Consider the following 25,636-nt stretch of genomic DNA (forward strand, 5'->3'; position numbering starts at 1 on the left):
ACAGGCCATTCCAGAACCATCTGGCTGAGCAAAGAGAGCCAAATTACCTTTTACTTTATAAAAAAAATCAAGTATTGATTTCAGAATTGTCAGTTAAGGGGAAGAAAATGAGAGCAAAGTGTATAACCCACTTTGAGAATGACTTTGCAGTAAATCCCCCCAGGAACACCAACCTGGGTCAGTGTCACACCTCCACACACATCAGTTTAACCCCACACTTGAAGTTGTCTTTCCACTACAAAACCCACACTGGATTTCTTCCCATTTCACTGGGAAAAAAAAAAAAAAACAGGCAATCTGGAATTTCACAGGTGTGATCTTGTTCCAGGGCAGAACTTTGCTGAGGAGCAAAGCGGCAAGTTGGAAGCAAAACCAGGAAACAGCAGAATCCAAAATCTGAGGTGAACTTACTCAAATATGTTCCTAACTTTCTTGGCACCGAGAAGTTTGGCCTAGAGACTCCATGTTTTTAGAATTTGTTGGTCTTGGCAGGAGGTTGTGCCAATTTTCTGGGAGTTGTGGCTGGAATTATTAAGTTAATAGAAGCAGCTTCCACCTACACTCTGAACAGTTGTTTGTATACACCTATGTCCTTAAAACAGCCCCTGCAGCATCCTCACCACCACTTCAGAAAGCAATAGGAAAGAAACCACATGGAAAAGATGGGGAAAGGGGAAGAACTTGGTCTAAAGAAGGGAAACCTATTGTAAAATGTCCAGGGTCATTTGGGGAGAGATTAACAGCATCCAAGGATGCAGGACTAAAAAGGAGCAACACTTCACATGCAGTGTGGGTCTGCACCTCACAGCCATTCAGATATTTGGAAAGACAAACAAAATCCAGCAAAATTGCCTCTCACAGCACCAATACCCACCAAAACTGAGGCCAAGCTTTGTGATTTTGACTAAGCACTTCCACCTTTTAAAAGGGATTAGGGCAGAGAACTGCTGTGTCATGTTTTGCCTTTAAAAATCAGTATTTTTTCCTTCTTAAGCACTTCACAAATGAGTGGAATAAATGAAGGCATTGCAGCCTGTAGCTGCTCATGACTGCCAGGCCACTGAGCAGCACCATGCCCACAGAAGAGCTCTGGGGACAGAGGAGCAGGCAGTGAGAGGCTTGGGTTAACATCCCTGATTTAGGAAGGAGGTTTGAGCTGAGCTGCCTGACCCCACACAGACACAGAGAGGGAGTACTCCTCCATCCCTGCTGTTTCCAGCTGACAGACAACTGCTTTTACCTGTGGTATAAACACCATAACCCACCCCAGTGAACTGCAGCCAAGGGCATCTGATCAGGCTCTACTGTTTCAGTTTCCTTTGCAACCCATCTCAGGAAATTAAGAGTATCATTAACAGAGACACCTCCACAAGCACATCCCCCTTTGCACCCCCTTTCCTGGAATATTAAATACAAGAGAAAAAAGGCAAACCCAAAGCAGATGACATGAAAAATCTCTTCTGAGCAGGCTTTGCTGACAGCAGCAGGCACAGGAGGACTGAACTGCTCTTTGCAATGCTTCTACCTCTTAGGACAGGCCAGGAGAGCCCAGGTGCAGGGGGAAAGCTCAGCTGGTGCTGAAGGCTCCATCAGGGAGGCTGCAGCCTGCCCAAGTGCATTCCCACAGCACAGTCCTGACGGGAATTCCTGGCAGCTGATGCCTCCACAGGCGGAAGTGATTCTGCTTCAAACACTTCCTTCACCACTGATAACTGCTCCTAGCACTGCCCCTGCCAAGGCTGGGCAGATAAGGAGAGGATCTTCCATGTGCTGTAACCCAACCCTGTTCCCACAGGGATTTATTTTTAGAAGGCAGATAGGAAAATGCAAGCCCAGAGAGACAGAGGCTGTGCTGTGTGAAGGGAGGAATCTGTGTCAGATGTGATGCTGAAGTGATAGCGAAGTGATTACAGCACTTGCTTTAGCAATGGGTTTTTCAGGGAGTGAAGAATATTATCTGGGAAGAGTAGAGCTGATTAGCTCTTCATATTGCATTACTAAAACCTACTCAAGTAAAGATCACTTCCTAATTCTTTCAAGTGAAGAACAGAGTCTTTCTTTCTGGCAGGAAGTAAAGATTTACAGAATACCTGATCACTGGTTCTCCTGTTTCTATTCAGGGCACATTGCACTAAGTAAAGTAAAACCACATTTCATACAATCATGGAATAACCTGAGCTGGAAGGGACCCACAAGGACCACTGATCCAACTCCTGTCCCTGCACAGGACAGTCCAACAATCCACCCTGTGCCTGTGAGCATTGGCCAAACTTCTCCAGCTCAGTCAGGTTTGGGGCTGTGACCACCAATTCACACCATGTAAAGGGAGGAGAATCACTCTGCCCTGTATGAATTAATGACATGGAGGGTTTTGTTGAAATAGCTCAATCCCTGTGTATTAACAAGCCCTAAAGCTCAGCAAGGGCAGTCAGACTGTGACACAGCTGCTGTACTGAGACACTCAGGTGACACGTGAATGAGCTCACAAAACGAACCCTGGAACACACAACCACATCACCCCAGGCTGAGCCCACACTTGTGCACTGAACTTCACCCCAAACCAGGCTCAGGAGATGCTGAGGTTGGTGTGTGCACGTCAAGCCTTTCCGTGCTCGTTCAGCTCTCTGCAGGTCACCACACGGTGCTGGAACAACTCACACCCCTCAGGAAGCTCTGCCAACTACTGGAAATCATGCTTAAGTTTCATAAGCTGCCTTAGAAACTGGCTGTGAACTGATCTGAAGTCACTTTTGGTTGATTTAGGTATTTCTGAAGGTAAATGCCTGGTGAGCCCTTCCGGGAGAGATGCTGAGGACTCCACACTGCAGTGTCACCTGCACACTGAGGGGTCCTGTCCAGCAATACCTGTGCAAGCAGTGTCCCCTTTGTGTGGTAACTAACTGAATTTGGATGTTCTAAAGACAGCAGAGGCATCAGAGAGACATTAGCCAAGAACTGTGAAAAGGCAGCAGAGCTTAAGGAGAAGGAGCTCAGCACTGACCCAACCCATGTTGGGTAACCCCATGTAGCCTCATGGCATCTCCTTGGGGGACACAGACCACAGTGAGGATGGACCACAGCTCTAAAGATTCATCCAGTGTCAATTAAAATACATTCATTAAGCAGATCTCGGCTTGTCCTTATAAATTCAAAATCAATGCCACAGCCTTAAAAATTCAATGCAGCAATAAACCTAAGGTATTTAATCCAAATACCAGTGAATTTTGGACACTGATGCAATCTGTGAAGCCTAACCTGTAACTATAGCTTTGACATCAACTCCCTCTGCTTGGTAAACCAGCAATTTCCTGCCAGGGCAACACGTGCCTTGCTGGGCAGCCACAGGTAGCACACACTGCCGTGGGGAGCAGCAAGGCAGAACAGTTCTGAGGAGAAAAAAACCCCAAAACACACCTAGTTCTGTTAGCATGGTGCTGAGATAAGAACAAACCCCTCTCCATTCAGCAAGTTAATTTAAAACGATCTCATGAGGTGAAATGCCAAGTTATTAATACCTCTTGCACCATGACACCACATCCTAAGTGACAGAAACGTTACAAAACAACCTGAAATTTGGCCAGGCTGTTAATAGACAGCATTACACAATTCCTGACACAGTCAGATAATACTGGAGTTCTCCTATGCAAATGTTTAACAGTGAATAGATTTTGAGAGCAGTTTACACCCACCAGCCCTCAGATGCAGCTCAGTAATTTGCTATTAGGTGCCAAGCTGTCACTTCCCATCACTCCAACCCACTGCCATTCTCTGCTCTACCTTGGGAGCACAAAGGAGCCTCCAACCAGGGCTGCTTGATTAAAATGTATGAGCCCTGTGGGAGCCTATTTTTAAAGCTGTAAACTAATGCTGCTGTTGTATTAACAGCTTGCATTTCTTTCACCAGTAATTCTGGGCTTCTAAGGAAATGCTGCAATGCTCCTTCTGGGTTTCAGGAGCAAAGCTCTTGTTCTGGAGGCATTTTTGCCTATAGAAAAAGTCATTACACTGTGGGGATCTATCAGAAATCTTGCTTAGAAACAGGAAGGGATGACAGGCACAGAGCTGGCACTTAGGGCCTGAGTCATAGTCACCAAGGTTGGAGGAGACCTCTAAGTTCATTGAGTCCAACCATTAACCTGTCACTGCTGGAACCCCTAAACCCTAAACCAGATCCTCCAGTGCCACATCCAGACACCTCTGAAACACCTCCAGGGCTGGTGACTCCACCACCTCCCTGAGCAAACCTACTGAAGCACAGGTTTTGCTTTAGATACACTAATAGTTAAGTGTGTAGTGTTTTTTAGAGACAGATGTGGTGGAAACAGAGAACTGACCCCAACAAACACAGACAGACACACTTTTATGGCAGTGCTTCCCATGCTGCCATCAGCCTCTGTTCTCCTCATGGCCTCACAGCACAGACACAGAGAAAACAGCCCAGGGGATGAGATAACCAATAATCACAGAACAGTCAGAGTTGGAAGAGACCCACAAGGATCATCAGTCCAACCCCTGCCCTGCACAGACACCCCAACAATCCACCCTGTGCCTGAGAGCATTGGCCAAACACTCCTGGAGCTCTGTCAGCCTTGGGGCTGTGCCCACTGCCCTGGGGAGCTGTTCAGTGCCCAAACACCTCTGGGGGAAGAGCCTTGTCCTGATATCCAACCTAAACCTCTCCTGACACAGCTCCAGCCATTCCCTGGGTCCCATCCCTGGTCACAGAGAGCAGAGGTCAGTGCTGTCCCTGCACTGCCCTTCATGAAGAAGAAAAATAATACAGCTCAATAATCAGTACAACTTTTCCTTCCTGGGCTATATCCCTCCCCAATTACTGCTTTCCAGACAGACTTCCCCTGGTTGCAGCTGCTGGTCTGGTTGTGCCTGAGGACACACATGGGAAGCTGCAGGTGCAGCAATGATACCAAAAACCCCACAGTGCTAGAAAGCTCCTGCTTGTGGGGACTTCCCACCAGGACATGCTCCAGGAAAACATGGGAAGGATGCATTTATTATCTGATTTGACTTCTCCCTCTCACAAGCACAAAAACCTCAGCACATCAACCCTACAGGTATGCACTGCCAAGCTGGAAACTGTTCAAGAAATGCATAAACCCACAAAGAATTGAACTATTTGTCACCAAAACCCTTTAAATGCACATTGTGCTGAACCTTTAAATGCACATTTAAATCCACTTTGTGCTGAACATCCCTCAGTGATGGAAAGGAAAACTCAAGAGGATCACAGGGTGCAAAAAAGACCTGTGTGTACACAGAGACCTGCTCAACACCTACTCCAACTTAAAACTTCTCCCCAGAATGACTGAAAATTTAACAGTGTCAAATCAGCAAATTACCAGGAGACAAAAAACAGGGACATGGCTCAGTCACACTGTTCCTACACAGAGAAACTGGAAATAAACACAGTTTTCAGCAGTGAGAAGTGCTCCTGTTTGCCCAGCAGCACATCCCAGAGAGCTGTTAGGAGCTGAGCTCTGCACTGGTGTCCTCTATTCCATACCCAGGACTTGTGTAACTTGCTCTGCTCAGTGTGCACATGTGTCTGCCAGTGCCCACACAGCCCTAACTCAGAGCCACAAAGTGTGAGTAACAGCAGACACCAGCCCAGAGCAGGACTCAAGCTTCTGCTCAGCTGGAATTTTACAGAGGCAGGAAAAAAAAAAAAAAAAGCTGCATAATTCTGCCTGCAAAACTGTCAAGTAGGGAAGCATGAAAGGCTGTAAATAATTCACTCTGTATTACAGGAAATGTTTTACAAATGAAAAGGTTGTAACCCCTTTCTGGCTCTGAGGCTGGCAGATGCTTGAGGCATTTCTGCTCCTCTAAGTGCAGAACAAAACGTGCCCTGTTGGTGAGAAAGCAGCAGTGAGTGACTCCTGGGGCTCTCAGCCCTCCCTGATGGATGGATCACACAGGAGCAGAGCCTGCACACTTCCACAAGTGCAGCTCGGGCTGACTTAGCACTTTTGTTGTGTTTTGATGACAATGCAGAGCTAAGAGAAGGGATAAATCTGATTGATTTCTGTTTACATAAACCCATTCACACCATTGTTTAATGACACACACACACTAAAAATACACATGCAGTGATTACAGATGACTGAATGTTTGGTGCAGTCTTAAAACAATGACATCAGCCCAATCCAGGGGAAATATAACCAGCTCCAAGGGGTGGCCCAGCACATGGAAGCAATTCCAAGCAAAGACTCTATTGCTTTAACCTCTTATCACTAATCATTTTGCAACAAACCTCGGTGGAGGTCCCTGCAAACCTCCCCAGCAGGTCAGTTGGCAGCCAAACACAAGGATGGTTTGTATAGAGAAGAAATCTGAGCCTCACCTGGATGTTGCCAAAGTCCACGTTCTCATAGTGGAAATGTGCACATTCAGCCATCTTCGGGAAGTGTCCCTTTGTGAAGGATAACCTGGAGCACACCAAGAGCACAGCATGAGATGGATGCACAGCACTGAGCACTCAGCTCTTACAGAACACAGTCACTGATGTCAAGGAACAACAACTTGCTCAGCCCAAAGCCAAGGGAACACAGGGATTTGCTGACGTGATGCACCGAAACAGTGGGGGAAGGAACCAAGTGAGGAAGGAAAACTCAAGTGCCAAGTGGCTTTGTCATTGCATCCCTAGAGAAGCATGTGGAATTCCAGCAGCACCACCACTCAGCTCTTACAGAACACAGTCACTGATGTCAAGGAACAACAACTTGCTCAGCCCAAAGCCAAGGGAACACAGGGATTTGCTGACGTGATGCACCGAAACAGTGGGGGAAGGAACCAAGTGAGGAAGGAAAACTCAAGTGCCAAGTGGCTTTGTCATTGCATCCCTAGAGAAGCATGTGGAATTCCAGCAGCACCACCACAGCCCATTGCAGCGCAGCCGGAATTCCAACAGCACCAGAGCCTGGTGCATCCCTAAAGATCCATGTGGAATTCCAGCACCACCACAGCCCATTGCATCCATACACAAGTGTGTGCAATTCCAGCAACACCAACAGCCATTGCATCCCTATGGATCCATGTGGAATTCCAACAGCACCACCACAGCCCATTGCATCCATACACAGGTGTGTGGAGCTCCAGCAACATCAAGATCCACTGTATCCCTATGGATCCATGTGGAATTCCAACAGCACCACCACAGCCCATTGCATCCATACACAGGTGTGTGGAGCTCCAGCAACATCAAGATCCACTGTATCCCTATGGATCCATGTGGAATTCCAGCTCCACCACAGCCCATAGCATTCATACAGAAGTGCATGGAATTTCAGTACCACCACAACCCATTGCAACCATACAGATCCACGTGGAATTCCAGCAGGACCAGAGCCCATTGCATCCTTACACATCCACATGGAATTCCAGCAGGACCACAGCCCATTGCATCCCTACACACCCACATGGAATTCCAGCAGGACCACAGCCCAGTACATCCCTACAGATCCAAACACCAACAGCCACTGCATCCCTACACAGGTGTGTGGAATTCCAGCAACACCAACAGCCATTGCATCCCTAGAGAACCGTGTGGAATTCCACAAACACCACAGCCCAGTGCACCACTCCAGATCCATGTGGCATTCCAGCAGCACAGCCCTGGGCAGGGGGACAAGCAGCTCCATGACACAGCCTGCAGTGCACACCAACACCTACACGAGACACCGAGCAAAGCACAACTTTACCTGTGAAAGGCATCACAGCCCATCAGTCCCGGGGGGATGTATCTGAGGGTGCAGAACAAATGCTATTTATCCTTGGCCTTTTCTCAAAGTCCAAAGTCAGGCATAATTATCCCCAAGTGTCTCCAGTTACACTGGTGGCTGACAGGGAGATCCCTCTGGCTCTGCAACATGCTCTTGCTTCTGCTGGAGCTATCATAGACTCCTATAGATATTTCTGGTGCTGAGCCAATGAGATTGTCATTATCTAGCTCTCTCTTCCCACGGGAATCCAAGTGGGAAGTGAGATGCAGCATCTGGCTGCTCAGCACTCGAACAAAGAGCCATTTCACAGCGTCAGAGCACCACTGAGAGGTGAGCTGAAGGCACAGAGGGGTCGATATTGAGGAGTTGTGCTCCTCAAATCAGCATTCTGAGCAGAGCAATATTGATTCCTTTTGATCCCCATTGCAGGTCAGAGGTTTGAAACCTTAGCTGCAAGCAGAATCACTTGAGTTACAGCCTCTGGGAGATACTCAGAGGCAGAAATATAGCAGAAGCCCAAAGGGAAAAAAAAAATCTTGGAGATCAGAGGAGAAAAAATATCCCTTAAAAGGAAAAAACTGAAAAATCCATTCCAACCAAGATATACAGGGCAGAATGCAAAAGGAAAGAGGAAAAAAAATTTCAAAAAAAAAAAATCTATCTAGGCCACCCACTTGTCCTGGTTTAGCTTTCCAGAGCATAGGGAGACAAGGAAAATTATCTCATCTATACATCTTTAGCTTCTCTCTCTGTATGTTCTTTTGTAGTTTCTTTTTAATTAACCAGCTTCAAGAAGAAATCACAAAAAAAAAATTAGATATACTGTAACAGTGAGGTTCAAAACTCTACCCAGCTCTGTTCTGCAGCCAGAAACAGGTGGGAGAGCCACCAACCCCCTCACATCCCAATTTTAGACTAGATTAACTACAACTTGCTTTAGTCCTCATGGATTTTGGTTGCTCTGATGAAGACTCTACCAAAGATTGATGCTGAGTGTCCCAGATTGCAGCCCAATGGCTAAACCCCAGGATATCCCAACCAGGAGCCCAGCAAGGACAGGGAAATCAGAGAAGTTTGCTCTTACTTTTTGACGTTCTTGACCTTCATGCTGGCGGTGCTGCCGCAGGTGCGGAGCGGCAGCTCCCCTGGGATGTCCGGGATATCTGCTCCTCTGGCCTGCAGGAGAGAGGGGAGAGAGCAACAGGTTAAACTGGGACTGGGAGCTCTGGGCCTGCTGAGCCTCTCTGCTCTCCCAGGCAAGGGCAAAGCAGCTGAAATAAATGTGCTAAAGTTGTGCTTCTCTGCCTTTTAACAGGGAAAAGTGATGCTCGGGATTAGGATCTTGGATGTGATTATCACTCCCTGACCTGTGCTGCAGAGCTTGGTTAACTCTTAGTAATAACTGAGATCCAAGATTGAATTCAGTGCTGCTTCTGGGTTCTAAAGAGGAAGATGTCAGAGGTGGGAGTTGAACAGATATTCCCAAACTCCATACTCTGACCTCGGGATTGGATCTGACCCTCAGGACCGAAACTGATGCTCAGGATGAGGATCTTGGATGTGATTATCTCTCCCTGACCTGTGCTGCAGAGCTTTGTTAACTCATAGCAATAACCAAGATTCAAGATTTCATTCAGTGCTGCTTCTGGGTTCTAAAGAGATTTTCAGAGGTGGGAATTGAACAGACATTCCCAAACTCCATGCTTGGACACTTTGGCCAATGCTCTCAGGCACATAGTGTGATTCTTGGGGATGTCCTGTGCAGGGCCAGGAGTTGGACTGAATGATCCTTGTGTGTCCCTTCCAACCCTGAAGGTTCTGTGATTCTGTGGCTCCTTGTTATAACCTGGTTTTCCAGACCTCTCTGCACTCAGACTCAGGCAGGAGCCCTGGAAGAAGCTGCAGAGCTCCTACAGTGCAAACCAAGTTAATGACAGAGCTGCCTGTATGTGGGAGGTGAACTTCTAAAATAGATGTTTGAAGCTATTGGTTTAAGTGATGAACATATTAAAATTCCTTAATCTCTAAATGCATTTACTTCAGTGAGAGCAGAACTCCAACCTCTCTCTCCTTTGTTCTGTCCCATCCTCTCCTCCCTCCAGCTGCATCTTCTGGGTTGAGATTTTCAGAGGTGGGAATTGAACAGACATTCCCAAACTCCATGCTTGGACACTTTGGCCAATGCTCTCAGGCACATAGTGTGATTCTTGGGGATGTCCTGTGCAGGGCCAGGAGTTGGACTGAATGATCCTTGTGTGTCCCTTCCAACCCTGAAGGTTCTGTGATTCTGTGGCTCCTTGTTATATTTTCAGAGGTGGGAATTGAACAGACATTCCCAAACTCCATGCTTGGACACTTTGGCCAATGCTCTCAGGCACATAGTGTGATTCTTGGGGATGTCCTGTGCAGGGCCAGGAGTTGGACTGAATGATCCTTGTGTGTCCCTTCCAACCCTGAAGGTTCTGTGATTCTGTGGCTCCTTGTTATAAGATCCCTTCCAAACCTGAAGATTCTGTGATTCTGTGGCTCCTTGTTATAACCTGGTTTTCCAGACCTCTCTGCACTCAGACTCAGGCAGGAGCCCTGGAAGAAGCTGCAGAGCTCCTACAGTGCAAACCAAGTTAATGACAGAGCTGCCTGTATGTGGGAGGTGAACTTCTAAAATAGATGTTTGAAGCTATTGGTTTAAGTGATGAACATATTAAAATTCCTTAATCTCTAAATGCATTTACTTCAGTGAGGGCAGAACTCCAACCTCTCTCTCCTTTGTTCTGTCCCATCCTCTCCTCCCTCCAGCTGCATTTCCTAAGCCCTGAGCCCTGCTGGGGTTGGATTCTCCATCACAAGGGACTCAAAGACTCAGCTCTTGTTTTAGCTCAACAAGGGTCAAATTTACCTGTGCTTCATCACCTCACCAAGAGCTGCAGGAAGTCAAAACCATTCCCCTGCCTGTATTCATCAACCAACAGTGCTGGAGGGGGTGAATAATCCTGTTCAACTCCAGACACACAGAGGTGTGTGGTTACAGCCACACACTCTAACCTGAGGGTACACTGTCCAGTTCACCTGCTTCAGCCAACTGGATTGGAATCATGGAATCACAGAGTGCTTTGGGCTGGAAGGGACCTTAAAGATTGGCTCCTTCCAACTCCCTCCCATGGGCAGGGACATGTTGGTCACTCCAAGTCCATCCAACCTGGCCTGGAACACCTCCAGGGCTGGGGCAGCCACAGCTTCTCTGGGCAACCTGTGCCAGTGCCTCAGCACCTCACAGGGAAAAATTCCTTCCCAATATTTAACCTAACCCTGTCCCCTCTGACAGTGTAAAGCCATTCCCCCTTGTCCTGTCCCTCCAGGCCCTGATACAGCACTTGAGTGATCCCATTCTCTGCACCCAGACCAATTCCTGCTATTTCCAGCACTGCCCTTGGAAAAGCTACTCTCAGTCAACTCCATCCTCTCAACATCAGTGAATAAATGTGAGGCCAAGTCCTGCACTCTCCTAAGTGATGCTCTGACCCTGCTGTCCCACAGCTGTACACAACACACTCACCAAAGGAAAACAAGGACAACATTTATTCCCTTAAATAAACCTGTTCTGTGCTGACTGACTCTTCCTGAGCACACAATCACTTCAGGATGTAATGAGACACTTGGGAGCCTCATTGTGAATTCCAACATTAAGAGGATCACCAATTTAATAAACCTTACAGGGCTTTTACCTAAGAAAACAACTAATTACTGGAATACATGTGCCATTCCTGTAAGCTGCTTTAAGGCAAAGCTGGATGTGCTGCTTAAGGGTCTGGAGCAGCTCACTGATGAGGAAAGGCTGAGGGAGTTGGAGCTGTTCAGCCTTGAGATGACTGAGAAGGACCTCAGCAATGTATACAAGTACATGAAGGGAAAGTGCTAAGATGATGGATCAGACTCTTCCCAGGGGTGGAAACCAATAAAACACAAGAGGTAACAGCAGAAACTGATGCCCAGGAAGTTCTACCTGAATACAAGGAAGAACTTTTTCCCTGTGCAGTCACTGAGCACTGAACAGATTGCCCAGAGAGGTTGTGGATTCTCCCTCACTGGAGATATTCCAGACCTATCTGACCACAACCCTGAGCCATGTGCTCTGGGCTGGCCCTGCTGGAGCAGAGAGGTGGGACCAGATGCCCCACTGTGGTCCCTTCCAAACTCACTGACTCTGTGATTCATTTTGTAAGGAACAGAATTTCTGTAGGAAGAACGAGAATTTTTCCTCACCATCAGCAGTAGGAGCTGGTGGGATACAAAAATGGATAAACAATCTGACAGCAAACGTGGGCTTCAAGCCAGTTTGAGCAGTGGGCACAGACTATCCTGGAGCTGACTCAAAGCAGCGTAGGCAAAACTCACACCTCCAGGAGCCTCAAATGCCAGAATCAAACTTGTATTATCCTCTCCTTCCCAGCTGAGTTATGACCAAATGGTGCTGGAAGGAGGTCTCTGCCTCTCCCAGTTCCAGCAGGCTGTGTCCATTTAACTGGACTACAATGAGATGCAATACCAGAAGTAACTTTGGTGGTTGTTCCAGATAGATCTGAGCTCCTTGGACACTGCTGCAGAACAATCTCTCCAGCTCTCACAGTTGAGGGAAAAGGGTAAAACACTGAATCTGGGCAAGCTAAAAGCTCAGTATGAGGTACTAACACCAGAGAGAACTTGGTGAGGGTAAAACACTGAATGTGGGCAAGCCAAAATCTTCAGTATGAGGTACTAACACCAGAAAGAGCTTGGAGAGGGTAAAACACTGAATCTGAGCAAGCTAAAAGCTCAGTATGAGGTACTAACATCAGAGAGAACTTGGTGAGGGTAAAGCACAATCTGTGCAAGTTAAAAATCTTCAGTATGAGGTGCTAACACCAGAAAGAACTTGGTGAGGGTAAAACACTGAACCTGTGCAAGCTAAAATCTTCAGTATGAGGTATTAACACCAGAAAGAACTTGGTGAGAAGATAGATAAGCACAAAAGAAACTTACTGCAATTTAACAACCATATTAGACCTAAATAGCCACATAACCTAAAATAACCATAAATAACCACAACTTCTTTCCATCTAAACCAAAGACAGACAACTACATAAACCACTTTATTCACCATTAGTACACACCTGTTTTGATCCAAAACTTGCCATGCACTATGTCACCCTAGGTTAGTCTCCTCTCAGAGCACAAACAAAACCCTCCCAAATGAGATTTGTCATCTTTTGTGCTCTGTGCCATGGTAATTCCATTATCAAAAGCATTTTGAAACAGTTGGATTATTTACATCTGAAAATTAGCTACCTGGCAGCAGCAGTGGCTTCTCACCCCCCTGTTCTCTCTGCATCACTGTGCTGGGAGAACCTGGTAATTGCAGAGCAAATCTGTTTATGCTAATTGTTCTGTCCCATTGCCACAGCTGAATGTCACTGCTGCAGCAATCTGCTCTGGTCCACAGCTTGGGAAACAAATCAGAGCTTGACCCAGAGCTCAGCCAACTGATTTAGCAGCACCCTCAGTCCTCTCACCTCGCCAGGGAAGGCTTTGGAGTGACACCACTTCACCAGCCAACCCTGAACTAAGAAACTGTCCTGCCAAAAGCTCCCTGAAGACTACATGTCATTAGGAGCAGTTGGGACAGTAGCTGAGAGCCTCAGTATTTTATCACACATACCCACAGGGATTGGGAGGCAAAGGGATCTCACTAAAACTCTACAGCTCTATGCCATTTTGGGAGAACACATCTGTCTGTGCCATCCCTCAGTGGAGCATGGAATCACAGAATCATTAAGGTTGGAAATGACCTCTAAGATCATCAAGTCCAACCACCAACCAGCACTACCACCACGGTCACCATTAAACCACATCCTCACGTCCAACCATCAACCACCACCAAGTTCACCACTACACCACATCCTCCAGTGCCACATCCACCTATTTTGTGAACACTTGAGGGATGGTGACTCCACCTCTGCCCTGGGCAGTCTGTTCCAATGCTTGACAGCTCTTTCTGTGAAGGGATTTTCCCTAATATCTAATCTAAACCTTCCTGGGCACAGCTTGAGGTTGTCTCCTTGTCCTGCCCCTTGTTCCCTGGGAGCAGAGCCTAACTCCACCTGCTGCACCTCCTGTCAGGGAGTTGTAGAGAGCAGAAGGACTTCCTGAGCCTCCTTTTCTCCAGGCTGAGCCCCCACAGCTCCCTCAGCCCCTCCTGCTGCTCCAGCCCCTTCCCTGCTCCATTCCCTTCTCTGGGCATGTTCAAGTGTTGCTGCCAAACTCCCTGGGAATCCAAGAGCTCTCACAAATGAGGCTGTTTAGCTTTAAGCATTTGCAACTTCTGGTCTTTTTATTTATAGCCATGATTTGGAAAACTTCAGCTTTGTGCTCCTCTAGCACACAAAACCTTCGTCATAAATAATTTATACCTAGCGATTCTGCTGCATAATATGAAAGGATTTTCTCCTTAAAAGTCTCCTTGCATTTATCAGGAAACATGTCAAGCTGTCTCCCTCACATCCACAAACCTAACACAACCTGAGAATACGTGTAACATCGAACACAACAGCCCAGTGAACATGATGGGGTGAGGTTTCCACCTTGGTAGCCTTGATAGGAAAGAGTATCAACCCAATGCAGACCCCACAGCTCTCCTCCTGCTGCCACAGACTTGGGATGGACAAGAAACCATGGAATCCCACCAGTAACTGGCAAACTGGTTTGCCACAATGCTACAGGAATACTCATGAGGAGGTGCCATGTATAGGAACAGATTATTGAATCATAGAATCACAGAATGGTTGGATTGGAAGGACCTGAAAGCTCATCCAGTTCCACCTCCACTAGCCCAAGGTTGCTCCAAGCCCCATCCAACCCAAGGTCTTGATATGACACAAGACTCAGCAGGTCACCATGTGCCCAGGTGACAATCCAGGTGGGATTTCTGAAGGCAGCAATTGAATCCCAGGTCAACAGGCAGCAAGAGTAACTATTAGACAGGCACTAACGTTTATGCATCTTCCTACTGTCAGTCTCTCACCAAAACCAGTTGGGAGGGACAGATTGCTCTGGATTCTTGCAGCACATGGCCTTGTTTCTAAAAACAGCAGAGCTGATTGCAAATGCTGCCTGGTTTCCATGACAGTCTGTCCTTTACATCATCTTCATTTCCCTTCCATTTTCTTGGAGGGAAAAAATAAAGAGCAAATTAAAAAAACAAACCATCACTAAACCCCTCCAGAGCCCTCAAAACACTCAAAGCTTTGTTGTTTTACTTCTTCACAGGAGAACAGCAGGAAAGAGAAGTGTTGTTTCAGTAGAAGTTGTTACTCTGGTGAGCAGCAACCACTTCACTTAGCAGGAGGATGAGTAAAGAGCCCAGTTCGATGCCTCAAGTGGGTGTTCATGCACAAGGATATCAACAGCTACCCCAAATCTTGGGTACCACCTCCCTGCACAGAGCTGGCTCAGCATCACCTTCTTTGCAGAGCTCATTTTGCAGAGCTGAAAAGAAAGTGTCCTACAAAACTCCCTGATCACTGCAAGGTGGAAGCTGTTGGCTCCATTAGCACCATCCTGTGCTCACCACTAACTGCTCAGGAGTTCACCTGAGGCACAATGCAGCAAGAAATCTGGTCCATCTCAGCTCCAAACATGCTGCAGGGAGAGAAAGCTCTCTCTGCTCTTACTTCAGGTGTTGGAACAACTATGTTAGTTCTTCACAATAAATAAATCAAGGAAGGAAAGGCAAAATGCTTTACTGAACTGGAACTCACCGAGTCCAAGCTACTACTAATAACTCCCAGGGAAAGGTCCCAGTTCTGCAGCATTTATCCCTAAAAGGATGAAGATGTACTGAGCACATCAAGGCTATAGCTGGGTCACTGTTTTGAACAGCAGAAGTGGATGAAGGCACAACATTCACCCCAAAATGTCAGAGGTACAGAGCAATATGATCAAAATACAAGTATTTGCCAAGTTCTTCATGTTACACTTTCCATGGAGTCATTTACTGGATGCAAATGAAGTTCCTAAGTATTTTCATCCAGGATGTGTGTGTCACCTCAACACATCAGAGCTACATCTTCCAGAGCTGCTTAAGATATTTGGACACATTTAAAAGGAAGAGGCAACTGCACTCGTTTAGGCACTCAAGTCTGACAATGTAATCTCAAACAAAAATATCTGCTCATATATTTCATCAGCTTTACCAAAGAAGTAAGAAGTAGAATTAAATATCCCACTCCAATGCTGCATTTCTGACTTGCCCAGAGAAGCTGTGGCTGCTCCATCCCTGGGAGTGTTCCAGGCCAGGTTGGATGAGGTTTGGAACAAACTGGGCTGGTGGAAAGTGTCACTGTTCATGGCAGGGGGTGGAACAAGATGATCTTATGGAGAGAATGAAAAAATGTCCACAAATGAGGTGGAAAAAAAGACTTAGGAAGTGAAAAATGCAAAATTCAAAACTGACAGGCTGAGAGAGCTGAGGGGGTTCAGAGGAGAAGGTTTCATGGAGACCTCAGAGACCCTTCCAGTGCCTAAAAGGGCCTTAGAGAAAGGAGGGAGAGGAAAGACAGTGACAACACAAGGGACAAAAGTTTTAAACTGCCAGTGGGCAAGGTTAGACTGGATCCTAGGAGGAAATTCCTCCCTGTAAGGTGCTGAGACACTGGCACAGGTTGCCCAGAGCAGCTGTGTCTGCTCCAACCCTGAGAGTGATCCAGGCCAGGTTGGATGGGGCTTGGAGCAACCTGGGCTGGTGGAAGGTGCCACTGGGCGGAACAACATGGTCCTTAAAGTCCTTTGCAACCCAAAGCAGCGCGGGGCTGTGTGACTGTCAGCTCAGGAGCTGTGTGTGCTGTTCGTGCTGTGAGCAGCAGAGAGCAGCACGGGCACACCAATCACTCCAGAGCCTGTGGAGCTGCACACCAAGGACCAGCTCTGCTCCCATCCCCACGAGGCTGTTCCCGCTGGGTTTGCAGGGGCTGGACACACTCCCACTCTGAACAGAGCAAGGCTTCAGCAAAACTTCACCTTGGAGAGTGCCCAGATCCAGCACAGTCTGATTCCAGCACCCCAAGCCTGCAGAGAACCAGCTTTGAGAGCCCCCAGAAAGCCACAAAGATGGTTTTCAGAGTGAGAAACCATGGAAACTTTAAAAAATTCTACCTTTTTTAAACTAAAACCATCACTTAGCTCCTTACCCAGTGCAAATATCTTGATCCCTGATGCAAAGATAAAAGAAACCTCCTCTCTGGCTGTTCTGTGTGCAGAGCTCAATGCTAGGATGGCTCAAGTCATTAGAGGCAGGACTGACTTTTTTATTTAGCTCTCAGTTTGATGACTGTGGAAGGTAGGGAAACACTAACCCAGCCAAGCCAGAGATTAAAATCTCATGGCAACTGAGAATTAGGATAGAGGAAAGGCAGGGGGGAAAAAAAACATGCCAAGTGCTTCCTGTGAAGGAAACTCAGTAAGGAAACTAAGCACTAGCAATGCACATTGTTAATGCCAAGTCTAAGAAATCTGTGCTCAGTAAAACAGACACTTGAACATGGATCATTTTATGAGTTTAGAATTTGTAATTAAAATCTCATGGCAACTGAGAATTAGGATAGAGGAAAGGCAGGGGGGAAAAAAAACATGCCAAGTGCTTCCTGTGAAGGAAACTCAGTAAGGAAACTAAGCACTAGCAATGCACATTGTTAATGCCAAGTCTAAGAAATCTGTGCTCAGTAAAACAGACACTTGAACATGGATCATTTTATGAGTTTAGAATTTGTAATTCCATTTTCCACGTTCCCTGTCAATGCTGAATTGTTCTAGCCAGTCCTTATTGCATGGCATGGTTAGCAGGGAATTCTTCCCTTTCAAAGGACCACACAGGATGTGCTTTCTCTGCTCCAGCTTCTCCCCTCCAAAGGGGGGAAAAATAAGAAAAAAATACAACAAAAAAAATCTTTAAAGCATTGCCATGAGCTGGCAAATTAAGGGAAACCTCTCATTCCTGAGACTTAGCATCACAGAGGAGCTGGTCCAAGGCATCCATTTACCATAACTTAAAGGATCAGTTTGGAATGAACAAAGAATAAATTCTTAACTCTTCATCTACTGTGTTTTCAAAGAAACTTCTGCAGCTCACAGCTCTGCGGGTAAAACCATCTCCAGCTCACACGTAAAACAACTCAAGTGGAATCCAAGGCATGGAGTCAGCAGCTTGGCAGCTGTGAGGACCTGCTCTGACAGTGCTACTGTCACTGTGACCAAAACTCACCTCTGCACAGGAGGTTGATTTTAGGTCATGACAAGACTTCCCCAGCGAGGCTTAAAGAGACACACAGCCTTGCACTGCTCTTCTGCTCATCAACCCAACGCACCAAAGGTGTAAAACAGTCCCACACTTGGTTTTTCTTTCATAGAATGACTTGGTTTAGAGCCTCAAAGTGATGCCCCGAGCCCAAGTGAATGGTTGACTGCTGAGGGAGCATTAGCATGATAACTCCCTGACAGCTTTAAGTTTGGATCTGACACAGCTATAGTACAGGCTGATTACCATTCCCAAAGCCCAGGAGCTGCAGGGTACAGTACACAGCCTCACACAATAGCTCACTGGCTCAGGAATGTACTTTCTTTAAGAACAAAAATCCCACATGCAATATGCGTGGGAAAGGCAGGCAGGGTTAGAGTCCTTGTGCTGCACAGGCTGCAAATACAGAGAGAGAAAAGCCCCACAAAGTACAACATCCGATGGGCACAAAGCTTTGATTCCACTTTCTTGGTGCTGTACCAAAAAAAGGTCCCCAAATCCCAACCCCTGTGTGATGCAGAGTGGCTGCAGAGAGAGGAGAGGATCATGGCTTGCTTATAAAAGGGCAAGTGGAGCTTTGGGTTGTTCTGGTAGAAAGCAATTTCCCATCACACAAAACCTGACAGAGATGGATTCAGCCTCAAACAAGCAAATCCCACTCTGCTAAGTCTCCTGGCCACAGCCAGTGATTATGCAAATAACAATGTGATGTTATGTTATAGGGAGAAATCGGCTTAGCAACTTCAGACTTTGCCCAAGAGAAGAGAAATGGGGAAGGTGGAAGAAAGAGCAGCCTGACATTTCACCCCAGTGTCTAAGGCATTTACAGCTGGGTGTGCAAAGCCAACCCAGGCTCAGCTTTCTGTTCAGGGAGAAGAGCTGTTTGCAATGGCACAGGCACAAAACTGGTGTCTGATACACTCAGTGCCCAAACCCTTACAACAGCACAATAATGTGAGGAATGTGTCGACTTGGAACAATCTATACCATAAGCTGGTCATAAACTTCTGAGCAGCACAACAAAAGAGTCATTAACTCTGTCCAAGGGTTAGGGGAAAGCTTGGCCCATGACCACACACTGGGATCTGGCAGAGCCTCAGCTGCTGGGCATGGAATCTGGGCAGGATCCCTCACATCTGCCCTCCTGCCACAAGGAAAGGTACTGGCAAATCTGAGGTGACTCAGGTGAGGTCAGAACAGAACACCTCATGCCACAAGAGCTGCAGAAAGGCCTTTCCATGCAACTGGTCAGGAAAACTGGGAAGGTGAATGATAACTTCCAGTGCCTAAAGGAGCTCCAAAAGAGCTGCAGAGAGACTTGGGACAAGGGATGGAGGGACAGGACACAGGGAATGGCTTCCCACTGCCAGAGGGCAGGGACAGATGGGATACTGGGAAGGAATTGTTCCCTGTGAGGTGCTGAGGCACTGGCACACGTTGTCCAGAGAAGCTGTGGCTGCTCCATCCCTGGGAGTGTTCAATGTTGGACAGGGCTTGGAGCAACCTGGACTAGTGGAAGGTGTCCCTGCCCACGGCAAAGGGTAGAACTTGATCTATAACATCCTTCCAACACAAACCATTCTGGGATTCTATGATACCTATTCCTCACATCCCCAAGAACATGAACTCTGCAGAAACTGATGGTGAGAACCTTCATTCTCTAAGGATGGCTTCTTTCATTCATAAAATTAGCAGCTAAAAATGAGGGATTATTTTTTCCCCTAAAGGTCAATGTTTATGGGAGGGAAAAAACCAGACCGAGGCATAAAAATAAACCTACATGCACAGAGAAAAAAGCCCCAAACAAATGAAGAAGTCATTCTCTCACAGCTGTGCACTGTGACACACCAGACTCTTCATTCCTAACCAAGAGCACTCAGGTAGGCACTGACCAACATGGGGAAAATGCTGTGCCACAAAGCAACAATCAACAGGTCAAACTTTGAATTCTGCATCCACACCACAGAGCAGCTTGAGTTGTTTTCAGGCTGAGAATATTTGCTTGCAGTACAAGTCACAAAGCAAATCAAGAACACACAGACCCTAAAACCTCTTTCACACTCCCTGACACAGAGGCTCACCAAGAGCACTGCTGGCCTGAGGGCACAGCTTCATGCCAGCCTGGATGGAAGAGGGAAAGCCAATTTTCTCAACTCCCACCCCAATCCTTCACCCCCAGGCTACTCACTCCTACCTCCTCTCCATGCAGCTGCAACTGGGTTAGTGGCTACAGCACAAGTCCCTGAAACCATCCAGATTCAAAAAGAAAGAGGAAAGCTGAACTTCCTTTGGGGAATTACTTTTAAATGAGGTTAGCTCAGTGATTCACCTCCCAGCTCTTCATCCCAAGAACTCCCCCACTCTAGCTGTCCTGAGAGAGGCCTCCGGGTATGGGAATAGGGAAGGAATAACCAGGCAGAAACTTTTCTAAGCAGATTTCTGCAACAGGGACCAAAGACTATATCCAGCCCCACCTGGATAGCACAGGGTCAATGGATGTGATGTTATAGCCAACAGCAGTGATTCTCATCACAAACTGCAAACCAACAGCTCATAAAGTTCCCACACCCTCACACCATCAGGCTGCAGACACAATCCCATGGATCCTGAGCTAGCTGAGAAAATAAACTACACAGGACAAACCTTCCAGGGTGAGAAACCAACTACAGCCTTACTTGATGGAAAAAGCACTTGTAACTAAGCCCCTAAAGCATCCACCACAAAGGGTCATGGACCTACCCTAAAGCCAAGATGAAGTGCTAAGACTATCAGTGCAGAAACACTGGGGTTTGCCATTGGAAGTTGTGCTGGTGATGAAGCACAGGTTGCCCAGAGAGACTGTGACTGCTCCATCCCTGGAAATGCTCCAGGCCAGGTTGGACAAGGCTTGGAGCAACCCAAGCTGGTGGAAGGTGTCCCTGCCCATGCAGGGGGTGGGACAAGATGAACTTCAAGGTCCTTTCCAGCCCAACCCACTCTGTGAATCATCTGTACAATCAGGGGATGTGATCAAACACCCAAACCATCACACAGACCTACCCTGACCCAGCAGTGACCAGTGCAGCAAGGCAGAGCTGCATGGAATGATCTAAGGCTAAAGATTACCAACATCTTCAGGGAATAATTCACCACCTTATAATTAAGAAAGCTGAATCATGGCAAGGAAATTAGTGCCTACAACCTTCAGTAAGGCAAACTCTGACATGTTTGTCTCTTGGGGTTAACTGGGGAATGGGAGGGGATGGATGAGCAAACTATGGATAACCCTTCAAAAACTTTTCCACTCTTTTGCTGTGTTATGGCAACTAAGAAGCAGTGATTAAAACAAACCCCAACCCAAACTAGAACTTATAAATGAGAGACTCCTTCCCTTTCCCAGATGTTCCATCCTATTTTTAAGCCACTGGGACTAGGGAAAAGTGATTGACAGATGAAGAAATTGTAAGTTTTAGCTCCCAAATAATTTCCAACAAACGTGGCATTTCTTGTATTACGACAACAAACCGTGTGGAAAGAGATCAGCTGTGGAATAGGGTGGGAGGGGAAGAGGAGGAGGGTCGTGACAGTGTAATTCTGCTGTCAGAGCTGAGCTCCTGCTGCCTCTTCAAGCTCAGGATAGTCCAAAATCTGGAGCAACTACAACATCCTCAACCATCAGAACAGCATCACCAGCAGGTCAGCAACAGGCAGCCTGGCTGGGCAAGGGGTGGTGATAACACACTGGGATATCACAGAATATCCAGAGTTGGAAGAGACTCACAAGGATCATCAGTCCAACTCCTGTCCCTGCACAGGACACCCCAACACTCCACCCTGTGCCTGAGAGCATTGGCCAAACACTCCTGGAGCTCTGTCAGCCTTGGGGCTGTGCCCACTGCCCTGGGGAGCTGTTCAGTGCCCAAACACCTCTGGGGGAAGAATCTTTTCCTAATACCCAATCTAAACCTCCCCTAACCCAACTTCAAATCATTCCCTTGTGTCCTGTCATTGGCCACAGAGCAGAGCTCAGTGCTGCCCCTTGGATGGAAGTTGTAAACAGCAACGGACTCTGCTCCCAGGTATGAAGCGATAGGACAAGAGGAAACAGCCTCAGGCTGCACCAGAAGAGGTTCAGGTTGGACATCAGGAGGAATTTCTTCATGGAAAGGACTGTCAGGCCTTGGAATGTGCTGCCCAGGGAGGTGGTGGAGTCACCATCCCTGGAGGTGTTCAAGGAATGACTGGACATGGCACTCAGTCTTCTGGTCTAGTCAACAAAGTGATGATGGGTGAGCACCTTCTGAGGGAAGAACCTTCTAGTATCCAACCTAACCCTCTCCTGACACAACTTCAGGCCGTTCCCTTGGGTCACAGAGAGCAGTGCTGCCCCTCTGCTTCCCCTCTTCAAACTGTCTGAGACAGAATCTGAAATTCCAGCACTAAACCCCAAGAAATTCAGGCTGCTCATTCCCAGACTGAGCAGTTGCTGCACAGCTGCTGCTGATAGCACGTCCTGCACTGAGCTGAGCCAGGGGTTTACTCACAGTCTGCTAACCAGAGCCACTCAGGCTCCCTGATGCCTCAGCAAACCAGGCTGAAGTGCCTAATGTACATTAATGCATGCTTCTGCCTACCCACACTTAATGTCACTTGGCAGAGGCTGCTGGGAGCATTCAAAAAATTAGTCATTACACTCCAGTGCCACCTTTATCTTTTTAATTGCTGCTAGCCCCTATGACCAGGCAAGAAAACACACTAATAAATACATGACCCACACATTTCACTGAGCAAGACACTGAATTTACTGATTCACCTTGAAGTAGATATGCCAAAGCTAAGTGAATTAAAACAGGACGTGGCACTGAGTGCCATGGTCTGGTTGCCATGGTGGTGTTAGGTCACAGGTTGGATTTGATGATCTCAAAGGTCTTTTCCAGCCTTAATGATTCTATGAGTCTGTGAAGCTGGAAGTGGTCAAAGGCGTGTAGATGTGGCACTTAGGGACATGGTTGAGTGTTGAATCTGGCAGTGCTGGGAGAATGGTTGAACTTGAGGATCTCAGAGGTCTTTTCTAATCTGATTGATTCTGTGAGAACTGGTAATCATAGTGAACAAAAACATTTACTGACCCAACTGCAGCAAATTCTCACCATTCCTTCATCCCTAAATGAGGCATATACCAAATTTAATACAGAAATCTAGAAAATGGCATTGGAATGTGCTGCCCAGGGAGGTGGTGGATTCACCATCCCTGGAGGTTTTCAAGCTGAGACTGGATGTGGCACTTAGTGCCATGGTCTAGTAACCACCTTAGGGTTGGACTCGATGATCTTTGAGGTCTTTTCCAACCAGGTTGATTCTATGATTCTATTCTACGAATTTATGAAAATGTGGATTTTTTTTCTGCCTCAACACTGTACTGGAATTTATGAAAATGTGAATTTTTTTTCTGCCTCAACACTGTACTGCAACACTGCAGACTCTGTAAAGCCACTAAATGTACCCAGAAACTATTGCTGCTCCAGCATCACCAATGAAAATTAAATGATTGCTAGGAATTAACACTTCCTGCCAAAAATACAGTATCCATTCTGGTTTAATTGAACTTATTTAATTGGCAAACCCAAATGGAAGCCAATGTGCCAATTAAGTGATTGTGCCCATTTGCAAAGCTCCTCAGGGACAAGCTCTGTGCTGGGAGTTAGCCTGTGAAATAAACAGAACTCTGGAACCAGGAGGGACAGAAAGGGCCATACACAGCAAGAGAATCCCTTGCCAAGAGCTTAACTAGGGAAAAAAATACTGGACTCATGCAGCAACAACATGGAAAACAAGTTCTGTGAATTGAAAAGGAAATATAGGTTACTGGTTCAGTGCCAAACCACATCTGTTTGGACCAAAATATTATTGCAGCCAGTGCCTGTTTGGTGTGCTGTGCTGTCTCCTAACATTGGTGTCGTGTCAACACCCACAGTGTCCACACTACCTGAAACCCCATCTCTAGCCCATCCTTATCTCTCTTACCTGTCTGCCACGCAGCTGAGCTGCAGCAGTTCCCAGGAAAACGCTGCCAATGCTGGACAGACAATCAGAAAACCATAGAGCAGAACCATCAAGGTTGGAGGAAACCTCTAAGATCATCAAGTCCAACCATTAACCTGTCACTGCTGGAACCCCTAAAACCTAAACCAGATCCTCCAGTGCCACATCCAGACACCTCTTAAACACCTCCAGGGATGGTGACTCCACCACCTCCCTGGGCAATATCCCAGTGCCCGAGCAAGAAGACACTGCAGCTTCTGCAAGGTTATCAGAAGACACAGTACCTGAGGGAAGCTTAAAGCCTGAGAGCCTTCATCAGCACAAAGCAAACCTCCACACTTTTAGGAAACATCTTCCAGAGCACTTAAGAAATGCAATGACACACACGACTTAGAGCCAGAAGCCAAACACTGGAGCATCTCGGTGGAGAAGCATCTAAAGGCTATGTCCACTCAATTTTCCAAGTCACTCAAAAATTGTCCAAGTCTTCTCAGCTTGGAGAAGAGAAGGCTACAGGGAAACCTTGGAGTCCCTTCCAGTGCCTAAAGGGACTACAAGAAATATGGAGAGGGACTGTAGACAAGGACATGGAGTTACAGGACAAGGAGGAACAATTTTAAACCACGTAAGGAAAGGTTTAAATTAGATGTCAAGAAGAAATTCTTCCCTGTGAGAGTGGTGAAGCACTGGCACAGGTTGCCCAGAGAAGCTATGGTTGCCCCATCCCTGGAAGTGTTCAAGGCTGGGTTAGATGGGGCTTGGAGGAACCTGGTCTAATGGAAGGCGTCCCTTCCCATGGCAATGGGGGTTGGACCCGATGAAAGATAAGCTTTAAGGTCCTTCCAACCCAAACCATCCTGGGATTCTATGAATAAAGCAACAATAAAACCAGAATTGCAGCTTTGTATCTCCCCTTGCACTTGAGAGCTTAAAACCTTGGACTGTGGAAACAAACTTGCAGGTGGGAACTCAGAGTTCCAAAGCATCCCTTTTTTCCCCGAAGAAATCCATAGTGCATAATCCATCTGAAGACAGGCTAAGTGTGACAAACTGTCTGCACAGTGACTCAAGAGTTCCCATCAAGACTTGTGATGTTGGTTCATAGCACAGGAATCATGAAGAGCTCTAAGCCACAGGAATAAACAATCCAACATGTCCATTTTGACATGCTAAAGGGTATTACACCTGCATACCTCACTAGCTGAAATAAGATCATTTCAGTGAACCCCCTGATCACAGCTGCCAGGGCCAAGCAAGAGGATTCACCTCACTCCCAGGTTTGGATTCTTCCTGGAAGTGTCACATTAGCTGGGTCAGGGCTGAAACACCCAAACACGCCTGATGTTTTGTGAATCAGAACCCAACCAACCAATATTAATTCAAAAAGAAACCCTCTGCACTCTCTTTTTGCATCTCTTTTGGCAGAAGCCTCAACCAAGACCTGGGGCAGCACTGGGCTGAGTGCAGCACAAAGGATGAGAAACAAACCCTGCACTGAGGACACTTCTGACAGTCACAATGCACTAATCTCTGCACACTTTCAGAAACTGCATTT

General features: G+C 46.9%; 1 protein-coding gene across 1 annotated transcript in view; it reads right to left on the minus strand.

The window, feature by feature from the left end:
* Nucleotides 1-218: 218 nt before the first annotated feature.
* Nucleotides 219-25,636, minus strand: part of LOC103810000 (rho GTPase-activating protein 32-like) — a gene marked incomplete at both ends in the record, with an annotated part of 30,822 nt that continues 5,404 nt past the window's right edge. The window contains 5 exon segments of the mRNA XM_009082876.1: nt 219-308; nt 311-340; nt 1,171-1,240; nt 6,362-6,446; nt 8,824-8,915. Of these exon segments, the coding sequence (XP_009081124.1) occupies nt 219-308; nt 311-340; nt 1,171-1,240; nt 6,362-6,446; nt 8,824-8,915 (367 nt within the window).

The sequence above is a fragment of the Acanthisitta chloris genome, unplaced genomic scaffold (genome assembly GCF_000695815.1).
Source record: "Acanthisitta chloris isolate BGI_N310 unplaced genomic scaffold, ASM69581v1 scaffold2289, whole genome shotgun sequence".
NCBI classification, from domain to species: domain Eukaryota; kingdom Metazoa; phylum Chordata; class Aves; order Passeriformes; family Acanthisittidae; genus Acanthisitta; species Acanthisitta chloris.